A 19262-nucleotide genomic window follows, 5' to 3' on the forward strand; every position below is an offset into this window, starting at 1 on the left:
TGGGGGGCGAGCTGGGAGAAGCACTCGGGGGAAAGGAGACGGTGGGGACTGCCCTCCCGAGGCGGACAGTCGGCGGCCGAACTCTCCAGGTAGCAGCACCTGGGCGCGCGGCCCACCCCTGCGCGCATACTGGCTCCTCCTTCCCACCGCTCCATTCATAAGGTCCCACGCTCTTTCTCCCGCACGCCTGAGTCCCATCCAGTCCCCGCGAACCCCAGCGTAAGGAATAGCCGAGGGAGTTCTTCGGCGCCCACTCTCCGTACTTCCTAATCAGGGGCTGGAGAAGGGGACCAAGGTCCGGGCGTGGATGGGGACCCCCAGCTCTCGCGGCAGAGGAGCGCGCCGCCGGAGGCGAGCCCTGGGATCGCGGAGCCAGGGAGGGGGAGAGAGGGGCGGGGAGAGGCAGAGCCGAGGGAGGGAAAGAGCGAGAGAAGAGGGCGACTAGAAAGGCCGAGAGCCAAAGGCAGAGGAGAGCCAGGGAGGGCGATCGCGGGCTTAACAAGGGCTGCACTTGGAATTATAATAAAAATCAGGCACTCGCGGGACGCATGCGCACAGAGGACGGAGGCGAGCTGGCCCCAGCCGCCCCTCCGGCTCTCCGGGTGGACGGAGGAACCGTGAGTACCGCTAGCTCAGCTGCTCCTTCTCCCTTCCGGACTCGCGCTCAGACCTCGGATACCCGGGCGGCGGGGGCCGGGCGGGGAGCGCACGGGGGGCAGGACGGCGGTGGCGGGAGCAGGCCTGAGTCAGTGCGCAGCGGGTGTTGGGCTTGGACTGTGACCGCGTTTTCAGGGTCTCCGCCGGGGAGTCCGCAGGATTCGACCCCGGTGGCCTGGCGTCAGTGAGTGGGTGGGCTACTGACACCCGAAGCGGATTTGAGAAACTTTGGGCGCCGGAGGCCGGCAGTGAGCCCAGGTGGAGAGGAAGTGGAGACTTCCACTCCGGCTGGCGCCCTCCACGGAGCCCCGGGGGTCTGACTCTGTGTCGGCCCTGAAGCTCTTGAAAACCCAGTGGACGGAACTGTCTGCACCCTCTGCCCGCGCGGAGGAGGTGCAGGCGGCGCGGCGGGTGTTTTACTTGTAGTAACCGCGCGGTTAGTCGCCCGCGCTCTCCCGGCTGCGCTCGGAAGTTGGAACGAGTCTGGCACTCCGATTGCGGAGATCTGAGCGGGCCCGGGGCTGGAGTGGACCTCTGGGGCAGCGGCGCGAAGCAGGGAGTGGGCTTTGAGGGGGTCGGTGGGCGCCGCTACTCCCCTCCTTGGATTGTGGAGGAGTGGGCAAGGGAGCGGTCGCGGAGGAGGCTGGGCGCCGGCGGGACTGGATTGTGCGCCCGGGGCCCTACAGCGGTGGGGGCAGCGGGCTGGAAGGAGTGGGCAGCGGGTGTGGGGGGTGGTCTCGATGCTGCGGGAGCCGACTAGGGTAGGGCCTGAGGGCCCGAGTGGCTTGCGAGCCCCCGGGACTGGCCAGCGATGGGGAAAAGCCTGGGCACCGGGCAGGGGGCGAGGCCGGGAGTGCAGCTCTGTCCCCGCGACCCCCGCGGTTGACCGGCTGCAGGAGTGGGCTCCGAGGCCCAGCTTCAGTCTGTGAGGAGGACGGAGCTCCGGGGGAACTCACCCCGACTTCCCTTCCTCCGGAGAATCCGGCAGAGGCCGAGCGCTCTTTGTCTGACCCCGCCGAGCCGATTGGCCAGAGGGCGCCGGGTGTCCCGACCGCAGCGGATGCCTGCGGCGCCGGCGGAACGCCCCTCCGCCACCAGCGGGCCGAAGCCGTCATTCGCCCGTGGGGCTCGCTCTGTCCCCGGAGGCGGGGGCTTCTTCTCGTCACCCTCCGGCGTCAGCTCCCCTCTTCTGGAGCGCAGGGCCCCTGCGTGGCTGGGCTTCAGTTCCCTTCTGGTGGTTCCAGATCGCGAAGTTGACCAAACGAAGGTCCGAGTTGACGAAATGGATGTGACTTCTTCCCCAGACTTGGCAAAGGAAATTGTAATGAAGAGGACCTGCCTGTAAAGTCTTAGCTTTTTTTTCCTTTTGCTCACGACCTGATTTTCTCCTGGGCCTCGTCCTGTATATTTAGTGGCATCTTTTGTATCGCGTGTCAGTATTGCGTAGGAGGCACAATATTTCGTAATAGGTAGAAGGCCTGGACTCAGGAACTGTCTAGATTCAGATCTCCGTTTAGCTGTGTGACCTCAGGCAAGTTACTCAACCTCCCTGTGCCATAGTTTTCATCGTCTGTAAAATAGAGATAAGAAAAGTAGGTATGCCTCCGGCGCCCAAAGTTTCTCAAATCCACTTCGAGTGTCAGTAGTCCACCCACTCACTGGGTTGACTGCCAGCATTCAGTAAATTCCCTGGAGAAACAAATGGCAACCCACTCCAGTATTATTGCCTAGAAGACGCCATGGACAGAAGAGCCTGGCTGGCCAAAGTCCATGGGGTCGCAAAGAGTCCCACATGACTGAAGCCTCTTAGCACACATTCAATAAATTAATGCAGTAGAGCCCTGTTCAGTTCATTTCAGTTCAGTCACTCAGCTCAGTCGTATCGGACTCTTTGTGACCCCATGAATCGCAGCACGCCAGGCCTCCCTGTCCATCACTAACTCCCGGAGTTCACCCGAACTCATGTGCATCAAGTAGGTGATGCCATCCAGCCATCTCATCCTCTGTCGTCCCCCTCTTCCTGCCCCCGATCCCTCCCAGCAGCAGGGTCTTTTCCAATGAGTCAGCTCTCCGCATGAGGTGGCCAAAGTATTGGAGTTTCAGCCTCAGCATCAGTCCTTTCAATGAAATAGAAGATGTCCATCAAAATTAGGAAAATATAAAATGTTTTCTGTCAGTATCTAAATTTAAAAACAATACATTTCTACATTATAAGGACCCTTTTATTTCAAATAATTATTTTATTTATTTATAAACTTCAAATAGCATTTTAAGAATATTATCTCAGGACCTCCCTGGTGGTCCAGTGTCTAAGACTCTGTGCTCCCAGTGCAGGGCACCCAGGTTCAATTCCTAGTCAGGGAACTAAATCCCACATACTACAGCTAAGAGTTCCAATGGCTCAACTAAGACCCAGTGCAGCCAAATAAATAAATAAAAAAGAAGAAAAAATTATCTCTAAACTTCAAAATATTTCACTTTGTAAAACAAATATGCATTAAAACTATGTTTTAGGTCACGCTATATTTGGAAAATCCAATGTCTGCATTAAAATACTACACTGAGTCCATTTTAATTAAGAGAATGTGGAAACTTGGGAGCTAGAAATGCTAACTTTCCTAAAATCCAATCAAAGTCGCTCAGTCATGTCTGACTCTTTTCAACCCTATGAACTATACAGTCCATGGAATTCTCCAGGCCAGAATACTGGAGAGAGTAGCCTTTCCCTTCTCTGGGGGATCTTCCCAACCCAGGGACTGAATCCAGGTCTCCTGCATTGCAGGTGGATTATTTACCAGCTGAGCTACCAAGGAAGCCCGATATCAAAAGTATAGAATGATAAAAGTCAGATTACTCACTTACTTCACTTTACAGAAGTGGAAACATTCAGAGAGGTTAACGGCCTTGTCAGACATCTCCAGCTAAACAGAAGCCAAATGAGATTAGAATTAGATCGGACTCGATGCCCAGGGCTCTTACACACCAAACAGATGATTTTCTGTTGACTGCAGATTGATGCATGTGTGTGCTCAGTCCCTCTTGCAGACCCCAGGACTGCCAGGCTCCTCTGTTCATGGGATTTCCCAGGAAAGTACTGGAGTGGGTTGACATTTCCTTCTCCAAGGGATCTTCCCAACTCAGGGTTCAAATCTGAGTCTCCTGTATTAGCAGGCAGATTCTGTACCACTGAGCCACGTGGGAAACCCTTGCAGATTCATGAACCTCTAACAAATAGGAAACCAGAAGGAAAAAATATACAAGCATGCGTTATCTTCAACTTAAGAAAGGCCAGGCAGTAATGTTGTTACTACTGTCAGACCCCTTAACTGTGGTCCCTCACACCAGAAGATATGACCACGTGACTTGCTCGAAGTATGGAGAGGTGTCAGATCAAAGCAGAGACAGCATTAGAATTTCAAATCCCACATTTTGCTGAGGCAGTCTGAGCATGGGTTGGAAAAGAATTCCCAGACACAGCATTTCAGAAGGGAGAAGTTTATTAAGAACAAAGAGCAGAGATAAAGTGGGCACTGTGAGCACAGCAGTCTGACCACCTAATAGACCAGGGAAAGCCGACAGTGTTCGTGGGTTAATAGTAAATTTTTACAGCCTCAGACAAAATTCCTTCTGGAAGGTTGGCATTAGGTGATTGGTTGGAGTGCTATAGGGTATTTACTGGAGTGGGCACCTTTGCCTAATTGGGAGTCAGGAAGCTTGTCAGTGATGATCAGGGGGCTTTTGGCAAGGTTACACGGTGGCTCAGTCAGCTTCAGAGGTGACCTTGATTCTGGGCTTCGCTTCTGTGGCGTTGGTGCGAGGCCTTGCCCCTGTGGCCTTCGGGGCAGGACTCAACACATTTGATTGATTAATCCCTTGTAGCAGTTTTACATTAGAAAACATTTTTGACCTTTTCTTAGATTTTTAATCCCCTTTCTTCTGGCTTTTGAAAGTCTTTAGCCTGTAAAGTCTTCCAAGATTGGGCTGCCCAGGTGGTTCAGTGGTAAAGAACCCGCCTGCCAGTGCAGGAGACATGGGTTCGATCCCTGGATTGGGAAGATCCTCTGGAGAAGAAAGTGGCAACCCACTCTAGTATTCTTGCCTGGGCAGTCTCATGGATCCAGAGGAGTTTGGCTGGCTACAGTCCATGGGGTTGCAAAAGAGTCATACACAACTTAGATTATATACAAGGAGATTTTATTATTCCAGATTATGTAGACAAACAAGAGTGAGAGAGGTAAAGAAGTTTTCTTATTTTAATACAGTGGCCCGGATGGCTGGTTTCATTTCAAACACTTAAACATCAGTTCCCAAAGTCCTGGTGTTCTTTCATTTCTGCATGGAGCCGGCTCATGACATTCACCTTTCACTAACAGATGCAGCTTAAAGGTCCAGACTTCACATAAGTGGTTTAGAAATGACATGACGTGTGTGCATGCTAAGTCACTTTGGTCATGTCTGACTCTTTGTGACTCCTTGAACTGTAGCCTGCCAGGCTCCTCTGTCCATGGCATTCTCCAGGCAAGAATACTAGAGTGGGTTGCTGTGCCCTCCTCCAGGGGATCTTCTTGACCCAGGGATCGAACCCTCGTCTCTTAAATCTACCTGCATTGGTAGGTGGCTTCTTTACTACTAGTGCCACCTGAGAAGCCCCCAGACTTCACATAAGTGGTTTAAAATGACATGGCAGAGCCTTTCAAGTGAGTGATCTTGCAAAGTTATTCACAGGAATGATGAATCTACCACGGAAAGTACTTCTAGGAACTGCATCTGCATCCTTGAAGGAGACCATGGTTCTCTCCAGTTGTGAACTGGATATCTTACCCTCAGTTTTGCATTTCTGTACACTTGTTCATAGATGGAAATCCATGGCATTAAGCAAGGAGTGACTTTCTAGCAGGCTCCTAAGTCAGCTCAGCAGAACTGAGTTTTGAAATCGCATGTATCAAGTCAGCCCCTTATGATTATCATGTGAATCATGGTCCAACTGGGAATACAGCAGATTGGTTTGCTACAACACCAGGTGACTCACAGGGTGTGCTTCTATTCAGATTCATTTAGTGTCAGCAGCAGCTAATAGGGGTCAGTCGAATCAGAGCCTAGCATTCAGTACATTACACGTGAGTCACTGACTCCCCAGCCCTTCTGAGATGGTCCCTGAATGTTACCTTGAGCAGCCACTTTAAGGGACAGCACTGCCCGGCGTGAGTTAGTTCCCAGTACGACTGAATGGGCTTCTGCAGCAGCTGTTCACAGGCAAGTCTGATGCGACTGAGTGCTCAAGGTGGTGTTCCGCAATTACAGATTCATAGAACCCAGCTGATTTCATTCTAGCTATTTGTGTGGGGAGTCATTTGTGAAAACTGAGCAATATGCTCCATTACCCGGCAGTGATATTTCACTGGAGTTATTTCAATGATTATTACAGCTGATTGACCTTGCCGGTTTGGGAATTCTCAATTTCCAGTTATTAATAAACTTTACACTATAAAATCCTTCTCAAGTACGTATCAGTGTTTGGATTTTAGACAATGGTATCTCATGCAAAGTCATCTTGCAGTTGAACTTCCTAATGTCCTGGGTTGACTGTGTGCACCTCAGTCCCACTGTGAAGTGGAGGGAAACATCTTGTTTTCTTGGTTTTTCTCTGTTTGTGCGCCTGTCACATCTGATGCTAACTGGATGCTGTTTGCTCCAGAGAGCCAGAACACGAGTTTGCAGCAATACATGCAGCGCTCCCAAGCCTTCTGGGGCTGTTTGACTAGGTCCATGCAAGCTTGTATTGCTGTTCTGATGCAAGTTGGTGGAAAGAATTGTTCAACCCACACCCTACCCAACCCTTGTAGATGACTTTCATGTCTGGCGGGAGGAGGTTGATGATGAGATTTAAGGTTTTGTATTTATTTGGCTGTGTCCCGTCTTTGTTGTGGCACATGGAATATTCGTTGCATCATGTGGGAACCTTCCTGTCCACCTACAGGTTCTTTAGCTGTGGCACCTAGGCTCAGTAGTTGCAGCCCTTGGGCTTACTTGCTCTGCGGCATGTGGGATCTTAGTTCCCAGACCAGGAATCAAACCCACATCCCCTGCAGGGCAAGGCAGATTCTTAACCACTGGACCACCAGGGAAGTCCCAAAATACAAATAATTTTTACATTAAGTTTCCTGTTAGGGCTTCCCAGGTGACTCAGTGGTAAAAAATCTGCTTGCTGATGCAGGAGACACAGGAGATATGGGTTCAATCCCTGGGTCAGAAAGATCCCCTGGAGGAGGAAATGGCAACCCACTCCAGTGTTCTTTCCTGGAGAATCCCATGGACAGAGGAGCCTGGTGGGCTACAGTTCATGGGGTTAAAAAGAGTCAGGCATGACTGAGTGACTGAGCTTAAGATGGAAATAGTAGTCCTGGTGGGTGGTTGGGCGGTTCCAGAGTTGCCTGCCTCTTCAGCCCCTGGCCAGGGGGACAGCGCTGTGGTCCTACATTCCTGAGGTCAAAGGCCCTGCTCAGAGTTCGGTTGCTCAGCGTGATGGGGGCCACTGGAGCTGGTTTTGCTGCTTTAGCCTCCAGACTCCGAGAGGTCTGCCCTCGTCACAGCAGTGAAGGCTTGAGAACTGTGGGGTCTCAGGATTTCCCTGGTGGTCCAGGGTCCTTTGCCTTCCACTGCAGAGGGCACAGTTTTGATTGCTGGTCGGAAAACCAAGATCCACATGCTGTGCAGTGTGCAGCCAAAAAAAAAAAAAAAAAAGAATTATGGGATCTAGTTTTACAACAACCTAGAATTTATCAAATTCTCATTAGAGCTAAGTCTCTGCTACAGAAAATAAGGCATTTCTAGACCTTTAAATGACCTGGAAGTTCTGTACTGTACTTCTGGCAAAATGAAGTACTTGCTTATGAACAAAAATATCTGAACAGCATACCAGACCAGGTGGAATAAATGTGGGTTAAACAAGGGTGAAGAAAATGGTACAAGAGTTATGAAAAACGTTTGCAAAATCTAATAACATGAACAACTTGCCTGTTCAGGTTAAACGCATCATAAACTAACCTCCAAAAGATACCTCTTCTGTTATCTTCTAGTGATGTATTCAAAATCCTGAGGGTATTAAGCTATAAGTTCTAATTTTGATAGAGCACTTTTTTGTTAAAATATATCAAATGTAGTCTGAGAATGCAGAGACTGCATAGAGATTATTTTTAATGGAAATTGTTCCTTTATGAGCCTTTTATGCATCCTTTAGGATGGGGTTTTATTCCTAGTTCCCTATGTCTGACTTCTTTATGTGGTCACACAAAAAGAGCTGAATGGCTATGGTTCTCTACAGTCTAAAATGCATAAGCATTAAACATTCCAACTCACTGAGAATTTTTGCAATTTTGGATCTGCTTGTTCAGCATATCTAGCCATCTAATACTTCATGCCGACAGGGCGTGGGGTGGCAGGGAACTGAAAATTCAGGAGATATTTTGGTGCAAATCGTAGAAAACCAAAACAGAGATTTTGTCACACATGTCCTAGGAACAGCAGACAAAAACATCCCAACAGCTCAGCCCGTGGAGAACTGTCTTGGGAACAGGAAGGCAGTGTGGAACCGACGTGAAGGTGTCCTGGTATGTCTGTTAGCCCATTCTCATCAGCAGCAGACCTGCTGGAAAAGGACTCCAGAGGCATCCACTGATGGGCATCAAAAAGTAATCCCAGTCTGTCTAAAGGTGGCCCGTGTACAGCTGTGGGGTGAAGAGCGAGGCTCTGTGGGTGGATGGTATAGATCTGAGTCAGTGTGGAGACTGTCCCACGGAGTAAACAGAAGTAATGTGTGCTTACTACTCCATCTGCTCATTCAGACAAAAGGGAAACTGCACATAGGTTGGAAATGATTGAGAGAAAGCAGGCCCTGATAAGGAGTTAAGATTTTATTCTGGTGTCAAGGATTACCATTAATGGCCACAGGAGGGGGACTAACCACGACTGGATTCTAGATAAAAAGAGTAAATCTTTTGGGCTTTGAGAGCCACATGGGCTCCATTGCAACTACTCAACTCTGTCACTGCCCCTAAAATCTGTGGGGGAGAGAACTGGAGATGGACTGCCCATGGCCACCGGACTTACTCTCTAGTCCTTTACAGACAGAGTGTTACTTCTGACCCATAATCTAAATGTCAGTGTGGAGTACCACTACCAGGATCTTGTAGGAAACGGCCTCTAAAAAAGTAAGTTCAACCAATAACAATGACATTTCTTAGAGTGATAAGGCACTCTCAAGAAAAAAAAAAAAAATTCAGAAGGACAGACCACGAATCCGGTGAAAGACAATCTCCTATAGGAGATAAAATCAAAGGATCTAATTTAAGTTTCCTTCTGGTATCCACCATTTCAACATTCAGCATTTTCATATGAATGGGAAAACTTAATGACAGTTAGCAAGTCCCAAAAGTACTAACGCAGTGACCTAAATGGGAAGGAAATCCAAAAAAAAGAGTGTGGATTTATGAATACGTACAGCTGAGTCACTTTGTTGTACTGCAGAAACTGACACCACATTGTAAACTATTCACCCTAAATAAATAAATAATTTTAAAAATTGATGCAGAAAAAATGACACTGGAGGCAGGAAATAATTAAGTACAGATATTTTATTAAATTTGATATAAAATATTTTTTAAAAGTCATAATGAAGAAAGGAGAGGGAAATGATCCACACAAAGATTTTGTGGATGGGCGCTCAGACTGTGAAGGCTCTTAGGGATTCAGATTACAGCCTAAAAGCTTTAACAGGATGGGAGCAAATATTTCATATCATTTATAATAGGATTATCATCACAGATGAAAATTCTAACTGATAATGTACAAGAGGCCAAGTCTGACTAGCCAACCCTACCATCCAGTCACAGATGGTGGAGAATTTCCTATGGCGACAAGTAGAATTTGTAGGGGGGAAAAAAAGAGATAAAAAGTTTGCCTAGACAGACCTGAAGGTAGAAAAGCCTAGTTTAGTGACGTACGAACACACCTTTCTGTAACTTTTATTATCCTTGGTTTGCATGTGCATTAGTACATTTCATAACCCATCTGCTGTAACTGGTGGAAAAGAAGTTCTTCAACCAGCAAATATTCCTCCAGGCCTGATGTGTATGAGGTTTGTGCTCAGTAAACACAGAATGGGTCAGGAGAGCCCGCAGACTGGACCAGACTACAAGACTGCAAGGGAGCTTCCAGAGGACCCTCTGGGTTTCCCTGGTAACCACCATTTGTCTCTGTTTGTACAGATTGAACTTTTTTTAGATTCCACATGTAAGCGATACAGTCTAGTACTTTTCTTTCTGTCTGACTTACCTCACTTAACGCGATGTTCTCAAGGTCCATCCATGTTTTTCCCAAATGGAAGAATATCTTCCTTTCTTGTGGCTGAATAATATTCAGTCCTGTACATATACCATCTCTTTGTTATCCACTCATCCTCAACGGGCACTTGGGTTGTTTCAACATCTTGGCTGCTGTGAATAAAGCTGCAGTAAACCTGGGTGTGCCGATAAGATATCTAAATCTTGTCTTCATGTCCTTTGGGTATCTACCGGAGTCAAGTCGAATTGCTGGATCATCTGGTAGTTCTATTTTTAGTTTTTGGAGGAACTTACATATCCTTCTCCATGTAAGTGGCCACACCACTTACATTCCCACTAACGATGCTTCAAGTTTCCTTTTTCACCGCCTTGGCAACGTCTATTGTCTCTTGTCTTCTTGATGAAACTGGTTTCTCTCTTAATGCTCTTCTGCTTTCATCAGCATTTCAGGCACTTTCATAGAAGTGTGAACTTGTAGAGGCTTTACATTCATGTGAAGTTTCTATTCACATTCTCAGGGTTTCATTGAAGCACATGTAATCCATGATACCCTCCAGGCTCTAGTTTTATTTAGATTTTAAAGCCAGAGGTAGAGATGAAATACGTATGAGACTGAACAGAATCAGGACTTATATGGCATTCATTGCACTTACCCACTGTCTTCCCTATTAAGTAAAATCTGAATTGTAGTTAGTTACATTCTGTTCATTTTGTTTCTCAGGGTGCACTTTGGGAACCCACTTCTTCCCTGTGGATTGTAGGAAAGGCTATAAATATCAAAATTCTCTGGGCCAAAGAGCACTCAAATGCTTTTAACCAAGAAAGAGCTTGCAATTCCTGACCTTGGTGCTAACCTGTGTGGATAAAGGAGAGCACAGGGATGCTGTCTCGCTGGCCCAGCATCTTCATCTGGACTCCCCAGTGTAACATGCCATGCAGGGAAAGGATTTCCGTGGCACTTTCCCCCAAAACACACAATTAAAGATTTGTGATAAACACCATGGTTCTGGACTGGGCTGCAGCATTTCCGTCTGGAGCCAGGCTCCAGTCCCCATACGGACCATGCTCCAGTGCCGTGGGGTGCTCCATTCCTGTCTCCCCAGCGTCACCTTTGTTCTTGGCATCACCACTACCCCCCATGCAGCAGCACAGCACAGGCACTAGTCCCCACCACCTTCTCTCTCCCTTCGTCCTTGGATATTTCTCTTTCCTTTTCTGATGTGTCTCAACTTTCAGTCATGGGCTGGCTTTATCATTTCCAACCAAATGACCACTGTCTGGTTAGTTATCGTTGTTGTTGCTGTTGTTCAGTCGCTAAGTTGTGTCTGACTCTTTGCGACCCCATGGTCTATAGCCCTCCAGGCTCCTTTGTCCATGGGATTTCCCAGGCAAGAATACTGGAGTGAGTTGCCACTTCCTCCTCCAGGGGATCTTCCCAGACTAGGGATCGAACCTGCATCTCCACTGGCTGGTAGATTCTTTACCAGTGAGCCACCAGGGAACCCCGGTTAGTTACTACACCTGAGTCGAGTGAACTTGATGAAACAGGAAGCAGGAATGACAGCCACCAGAAGCACAGTGCAGGTAAGTGACTTATGTCAGAGGACACCCATTAGACGTGTGCAGTTTAAGGACTGTTAGTAGATTCAGAGTGAGTAACTATCACCGTTATCCGCTTGAGAACATTTTCACATTTGCATCATTTCAAGAAGGAAGCCACCTCTGTCAGCTGTCACCCACCAAGTCCCTTTCTTTTGCAACCCTGTTCGATTTTTGACATTCACTTGTCTGTGTTGGAAATATTTATTCCTGTTTTTTCTGTAATTTGCAATGATTGCTCAGAAATTCTTAGAGAGCCAGGTGGCTCAGTGGTAAAGAATCCACCCGCCAATGTAGGAGACGCACAAGATTCAGGTTTGATCCCTGGGTCAGGAAGATCCCCTGGAGGAGGAACTGGCAACCCACTCCAGTATTCTTGCCTAGGAAATCCCATGGACAGAGGAGTCTGGCGGGCTACAGTCCACAGGGCCGCAAAGAGTTGGATGCAACCAAGCTCGTGTTCCTTGCTTTGAAAGGAAGTGGTAAAAGTTGGCAGAAATTCTTACCCAAACCTGGCACATTCTTTACCAGTTTGAAGATTGCCTGAAACAGCCCTAGAGACAAAGATTTAGTAAATGCTGAATTCTTTCAGAGGTGCCCTGGGCTAAGCAGTCATCTGTAGTCTCCTTGAGAAATCCCATGGCCTCATGGGGTAAGGAATGCCCACGGTCAACATTTCCATCAGTACTTGCAAAATACACTGTAACTGTTGATTGGTATTAAGAAAGAACAAGTAAAAGCATGTATAATTCATTTACTTCCTTCTGATCATACTTTAATTTCCCAAAGGCAGTTGCAAAAGTTGAGTTATACAATATGTTCATTTAATAATGACAGAAGAAAAGCGCATCACTATCCTAGTCTTAAAAACCGTCAGTGTGGTTCAAGTTACAAACCTGGTGACAACCAGTTAAACAAAAGAGTAAAGATTTCCATTCAAAGTGACTGAAAAACAGATGGTCACTTAAGTAGTTCTTTTAGAAGCTAAGGACAGATGTGATCATCCATCTGGAAGTAATTATAATTCTAAAAAGTCTATTATTATTAAACTCTCAGTTGATTTCCCCTACTAAAATAATGAACCAGCTTTTCCCTAAAATAGACCCGAAATTATTCAGGCAATAAAACCAAAAGGCAGAAAAATTTGAAAACTAGAGGACGCATTAAGATCTCTCGCTAAAACTGGTAGGTTACTAAACATTGATAGCTTTCTGTGTCCTGTGAAGTGGAAGACACAGATTTGATTTGACTTTTGGTCTATTAACTGTGCTGAAGTCAGTGCAAGTAATTCTAGCTCTTCATTAATATTTCATGAGCCAGAGTGAGTTGGATTTTTTTTCTGGTGATGACTAGACCACAGGATTCACACACTTAAAATCAGCTGACTTCAAGATCCCACGAAACAGTAGAAACACCGTTGTTGACAGGATTCATCTTACTTCTCAGCCACTAATACTAACAACAGGTGGGAGCCCTGGGCAGGCTGAGGGCCTGTTTGTGACTTAATTGGCACCAGCTGATTGGTGTTTATGCCTGGAGTATGTCATTCAGAGAAAGCCACCTCCACCTGTTGCTATTTTCAGAGTAGGCAGCTAACTCCAGGGAGAGTTCTGCACTGTGTGATCCATCCACCCTCTACTTTCAGTTGGTCTGGTTTTCAAACCCCACTGTGTAAATTCCCTTTTTCAGTTGATTTACTGTGTTGTGTTACTTTGCACTGTACAGCAAAGTGATTCATTTGTATGTTCTTTTCCATTGTGGTTTATCCCAGGATATTGAAGGTAGTTCCTTGTGCTCTACAGCAGGACCTTGGCTATCCGTTGTGTGTATTCTTTCTTCCTCCTTCCCTCCTCTCTCCTTTCTTCCTCCCTTCCCTCCCTGAGTCTCCCTTGCTATGCGAGGGTTTTCTCTAGGTACAGTGAGCAGGGGCTACCCTCTACATGTGGTGCACAGACTTCTCTTTTCAGGGGCTTCTCTTGTTGTGGAGCTCTCGGATGTATAGGCTCAGCAGCTGGAGCACACTGGGCTTCGTTACTCCAGGGCATGTGGAAACTTCCCGCACCAGGGGTCAAACCTGTGTCCCCTGCACTGATAGGCGGATTCTTAACCACTGAGCTACGAGGAAAGTCCCATTGTGTAGATTCTTCAGTGAAAGACAACAAGAAGCCGAAAAAGACTTCTTGTCGGATTCATCAGCCTCAGAGCCACTCATCCTTAGAAACAACTCCTCTGGGTTCTGGAAGCCTGCGTGCCTGGCATACCAGACTGCTCTCTCCTCCCTCACGAGTAAGGACATCTAACAATTCCTTTCCTCAGCCTGTGCCCTAGATTTCTTCCAGTTCTACCAGGAGTGAGGGGCTCGGGCTGAGAGGGTCCTGGATCACAGCTTCCTCCACCCCACCCCGGGGTGAGTGCCGGACCTCAAGGAGAACCTGTGGCAGCCCTACCCCACCCTCCACCAGGTACCACCACTGAGAACTCCCTGGATGCACTTTCCCTGCAGGCGGGGTCGGAGCAGAACCTAGAACTGACACACATCTGCGAAAAATCATCCTGCATCTGGGGGAAGGGTGTTATTAATAGAAAGAGTTTTCCCAGGCTGGGAAGACTTAGAAGGCAGAAAGACCGAAAGGAGGCTAAAATTAGGAGCAAATGGGGCTAAGTCCTCAGAAACGTTACTGCAGAGAACAAGGGAAAGAGTCTCAGGAGGATGCAGAGAATGTTCCTGGAAGACTGTTCTCTTGATGATGTTGGTACCCCTTGAGGGGAGCTCAGGAAGGAGCCAAAGGGAAATGAACAGATGTGGCCATGGAGGAGAGGAGCTCTATTCTGAATTCAGAAAAGCAACAAAAACCTGATCCTTTGAACAGGCTCCAGGAAATATTGGGAGAGACTTCCCTGGTGGTCCAGCGCTTAAGACTTCCTCTTGCAGTGCAGGGAGTGTGGTCGGGGAGCTAAGATCTCACACCCTACCTCGGGGCCAAAAAACCCAAAACAAAAACAGAAGCAGTGCTGTAACAAATGCAATGAAGACTTTCAAAAATTATCCACTTACTTAAAAAAAATCTTTAAAATAGTATTTGTTGTTCAGTCGCTTAGTCATGTCTGACTCTTTGAGATCCCATAATTCCAGCATACCAGGCTTCCCTGTCCTTCACAATCTCCCAAAGTTTGATCAAACTCATGTCCATTGAATCGGTGGTGCCATCCAACCATCTCATCCTCTGTCACCCCCTTCTCCTCCTGCCTTCAATCTTTCCCAGCATCACATAAAATATTAGGAGAGGAAATCCAGTCAATTAATGTGCTAGCATAATGTGCTGCCTCTGCTCAGTCGCTCAGTCATGCCCGACTCTTTGGCGACCCCATGTACTGTAGCCCATCAGGCTCCTCTGTCCATGGGATTTCCCAGGCAAGAATACTGGAGTGGGTTGCCATGCCCTCCTCAAAGAGATCTTCCCTACCCAGGGATCAAACCCATGTCTCTTATGTATCCTGCATTGGGAGGCAGATTCTTTACCACTTAGCTACCAGCGAAGCCCCATAATGTGCATGAGAGGTGGTCAGATACTATGGTCTAGGCGGGAGCATCTCCATTTATTAGCTAGTAAACTTTTGTAAGGGACTTCCTTGGTGGCTCAGTGGTAAAGACTCTGCCTGCTAACGCAGGAGACTCAGGTTCTATTCCTGGGTCAGGAAGACCTCCTGGAGAAGGAAATGGCAGCTCACTCCAGTATTCTTGCCTGGGAAATCTCATGGACAGAGGAACCTGGCAGGCTACAGTCCACGGGGTCGCAAAGATTTGGACACGACTGAGCAACTAAACAACAACAAGCAAACTTTTGTAAAGAGAAATTTCTCCTTATCAACTCTTAGGTTACCCTGGAGTCATGTTTGTGTTGGAAAGGATAGGATAAAACCTTGATTCTCTGTCAGTATTTACCAGTTTTCAAAATCAGTTTGTTCCCTAACATTTTCTAAAAGTAACAGTGAGTGTTTTTGCATCACTGTGAAATCACAGATTCACACACATCTGATGTTTTTTTCATTGCAGTTAATATTTTCTTTCTGATACTTAAACTTTCCCACACTTGGCAGGGGCAGCCTTGTTTATATTAGCTCATGGCTCCCAAGTTTAGAATTTTTATATAGTCAAATCTGCCAATCTTTTATGGTCTCTAGGGGGAAGAGTAATTGTGTCATGATATGTCGAAGCATCTAAAGTATGAGAGCCTAGTCACCTATTAAATGAAGGAGTCAGAGCTACATGTCCTATTCAGTAAGATTTCTGATTTATTTTTAAAGCAAAAAACATAAGGCATGGAGTCATACATAGCATCCGAGGCTGTTTAGATAAGCATTACTAAGACTGTGTTTTAAACTAAAGTTAATTATGTGTTCTTATAATCATAGGAATGGTTCTGGAGGGACTTCCCTGGCAGTCCAGTGGTTAAGATTCCTCACTTCCAGCTGAGGGTTCGATCCCTGGTTGGGAAACTAAGATCCCAGATGCTTCGTGGCACAACCAAAAAAAGAGATAAAGAAATGGTTTTGGAAAGAATCCCATCAAAATCTTAATAATGGTTATTTCTGGGGTTGGGAGAAGGATTAGAGAGTTCAGCAGAGCTGTGATTTCTCTGTGTTCAGCATGGAAGCCTGGTTGAGGATTCATCAGCATGTATTCCTTTTTTCATTGGGGATTTTCATTTTTTAAAATAATTGGTTTTATTGGAACTTCCCTGGTGGTCCAGTGGTTGAGACTCCACGTGTCCACCGCAGGGGGTGTGGGCTGGATCCCCTGGTTGCAGAACTAAGATCCCACATACTGCTCAGCAAGGCAAAAAAAAAAAGTTTTGTTTTCAAATTCGGTTTTAAAGTTTTGCCTTTGATGAAATCTTATATCTGCAATTACATTTGCAAGTGGTTTCTGCATTTGGGGCCAAAAGAAATGAAAAACTGATTGGAATAGCTAAATACCTAAAGTGAAAGTGAAAGTGAGGTCTCTCAATCGTGTCCGACTCTTTGCGACCCCGTGGACTGTAGCCCACCAGGCTCCACTGTCCATGAGGCTCCGCTGTCCATGGGATTCTCCAGGCAAGAATACTGGAGTGGGTTGCCATTTCCTTCTCCAGGGGATCTTCCCGACCCAGGGATCGAACCCAGGTCTCCTGCATTGCAGGCAGATGCTTTAACCTCTGAGATATTAATGTTTATAAAAATATCATATTAAGTCAGACAGAGAAAGACAAATATCATATGATATCACTTACATGTGGAATCTTAAAAAATGATACAAATGAACTTTTTTACAAACAGAAATAGAGTCACAGATGTAGGAAATAAACTTACGGTAACCAGAGGGATTGGGGAGAGGGATAAATTACGAGTTTGGGATGAACACATACACAGTACTGTATATAAAATGGGCTCCCGTGGTGGCTCAAATGGTAAATAATCTGTATATAAAATAGGAAAAAAGGACCTACTGTATAGCACAGAGAACAATATTCAATATCTTATAGTAACCTACAATGGAAAAGAATCTGGAAAAGATTATTCAAAGTAACCAAATCACTGTTGGGCATCTGAAACCAACACAACATTGTAAATCAACTATACTTCAATTTTAAAAATGGTTACAGTTTTTTTTTTTAAATGTAAAATATGTAGTCTCAAGGGAAGAAGCATAATGTATAGGAAATAACATGAGTCACGTGTGTGTGCATGTGTGTGTGAGCTGTTTGTAGATTCTGGTCGCTTATACACTGTCAACTAGCCAAGGGGCCATGGAAAAGTCGCTTAGCTCCCTTGGCCTAAAAATTAAGTAGATTAGATCATGTACAGGTCAAAGTAAACATCATAACTAGAAATATTGGCACATTAGTGTGTTATAAAATGCAGGCATCTGAAAAAAAAGAAAAATGCCTGTGTTTGTGCTGAGCTGTCAGATTTCTGAAGCAGGCTCTTGGATTGGCAGACTGGCATGAAGAAAGACAATGGGCTTGGCCACCTGGGCTACAGGTCCATCCGAGGCACCTCAGGGATGAGGTAAGCCTCTTTAAGCCTTGGTCTCTTCACCTGAGAAGAGGAGCTAATAACTGTCTTTCTTGGCTCACGGAAATGTGGGGAAAAATACAAATGAGGTAATACATATGAAAGTCTCCTGTAATCTGTGAAGCCCCATAAAAATATGAAGCATTGTTCTCTTAATTAGCCTTGAATATTGTTCACACTCGTAAATGTGGCCTTATTTGGAAAAGGGCCTTTGCAGATGTAATCAGGTGCAGATGAGGCCACACTGGACCAGAGTCTCCTTATAAAGACCAGGGTGTCCTTGTAAAGGTTGTCCTTATAAAGGGTGTCCTTATAAAGAGAGAGCACTCCCGGCTTGAAGGGGAGTTTGTCTCTCAAATTTCCTTATGTTCTGGCTTAACTCTTTCAGGGCCCATCACTTCTTACTGATGGTGAGATCATCCTTCTAAAGATCGCTGGGGATGGTTTTAATGTTATGTCCTTGAAGGTTCTTGGTTCTCCTTTATCAGGCCCTTGTCTATGATTCTACAGCTTAGAATCAGGCCCTTTCAAGAGAGAAGGTTTTTTTTTTTTTTTCCCCGTGCAATGCTTGTTCTTTCATCATATTCCCTATGTGTAATTGAATAGTCTATTTTCAGAATTTGGAAACCATAATGAAAATAAATAGCTATTCATGGAATCCAACTGCCAAGTTTAAGTTTACAAGAAAATAACTTTTCTGAGAAAGTCACTGTTAGGCTAAATTTTATAACTAGTTGCTCCTTTCAATCCCAAATTACCAAATATTTTGATCAAGATTAAGGATTTACTTTCTTTTTTTCTTTACTTAATCTTGAAAAGAGTTCTCTTAAATGTTGGGTTCCTGGGAATGGAAAAGCCATGTTTGAGTAGGATGATCTCTTAGTTGAGATCTAAATATTTAATAGGGCCTCCCAGGTGGCTCAGTGGTAAAGAATCTCCCTGCCAAGCAGGAGACGTGGGCTCGGTCACTAGGTTGGGAAGATCCCCTGGAGAAGGAAATGGCAACCCACTCCAGTATGCTCGCCTGGAAAATCCCATGGACAGAGGAGCCCAGTGGACTACAGAACATTTAATAAACTGCCAACCTGTTTTCTACCATTTCCTCAGGCTGCCATAAATTATAGAAACAGTTTCTGAGGTCACTGACATTGGCTTTACATTCATCCAACTTCTGAGCCTCTGGACCCTCAAACAAAGGCCAGTTGCTGGGGCCTCATGCTTGGATCATGCCAACAGACACTGAAATTATGGCCAGTAGTCTGTGCCACACATAGCCCACAAGAGGAATAGAATGGCAGTGTCCAAGGAGTACTGATTCTGTGTTGCTTAGAGCAGATGGAAATGAAATGTATTCAGAGTTCTCCCACACATATGATGGAGGCCACAAAAAAGATGCACAAAGCTCGTCTGGCAAATCAGACCACATATCAGTGTCTGAAAGGATGAGCTGAACTAACACATATGACAAAGGCATATTTTTAAAATCTTGTATATAGGTAGGTATTTAATATATGTTATTAGTCTTCATATTAATTAACTATGACACTTGAAAAATTAATTCTCTGCAAATATTTAGTGACACACAACTCTCCCATAAGTTACTACGTTTGCATT

The 19262-nt window shown here is 46.0% G+C and overlaps 2 protein-coding genes across 7 annotated transcripts in view; one reads left to right on the forward strand and one right to left on the reverse strand.

Moving 5' to 3' along the window:
• ATP6V1H (ATPase H+ transporting V1 subunit H) overlaps positions 1-1694 on the reverse strand; it is a 71463-nt gene extending 69769 nt beyond the window's left edge. The window contains exon 1 of the mRNA XM_042254207.2: positions 1614-1694. The gene's annotated coding sequence lies outside the window, so the exon portion shown is untranslated. The remainder of the gene's footprint in view (positions 1-1613) is intronic.
• RGS20 (regulator of G protein signaling 20) overlaps positions 1-19262 on the forward strand; it is a 48414-nt gene that overhangs the window by 20782 nt on the left and 8370 nt on the right. The window contains exon 1 of one of the 6 annotated variants that reach the window (XM_004011680.5): positions 405-617. The exons of 2 other annotated variants lie outside the window; for them this stretch is intronic. In XM_004011680.5, the coding sequence (XP_004011729.2) occupies positions 549-617 (69 nt within the window). In that variant the 5' untranslated portion in view covers positions 405-548. Of the gene's footprint in view, positions 1-404; positions 618-4628; positions 5911-7899; positions 14057-19262 lie in introns of those variants that run through there. 3 more of the 6 variants (XM_042254209.2, XM_042254208.2, XM_042254211.2) reach the window with 3 other exon arrangements.

The sequence above is a fragment of the Ovis aries genome, chromosome 9, assembly GCF_016772045.2.
Source record: "Ovis aries strain OAR_USU_Benz2616 breed Rambouillet chromosome 9, ARS-UI_Ramb_v3.0, whole genome shotgun sequence".
In the NCBI taxonomy this organism is placed as follows: domain Eukaryota; kingdom Metazoa; phylum Chordata; class Mammalia; order Artiodactyla; family Bovidae; genus Ovis; species Ovis aries.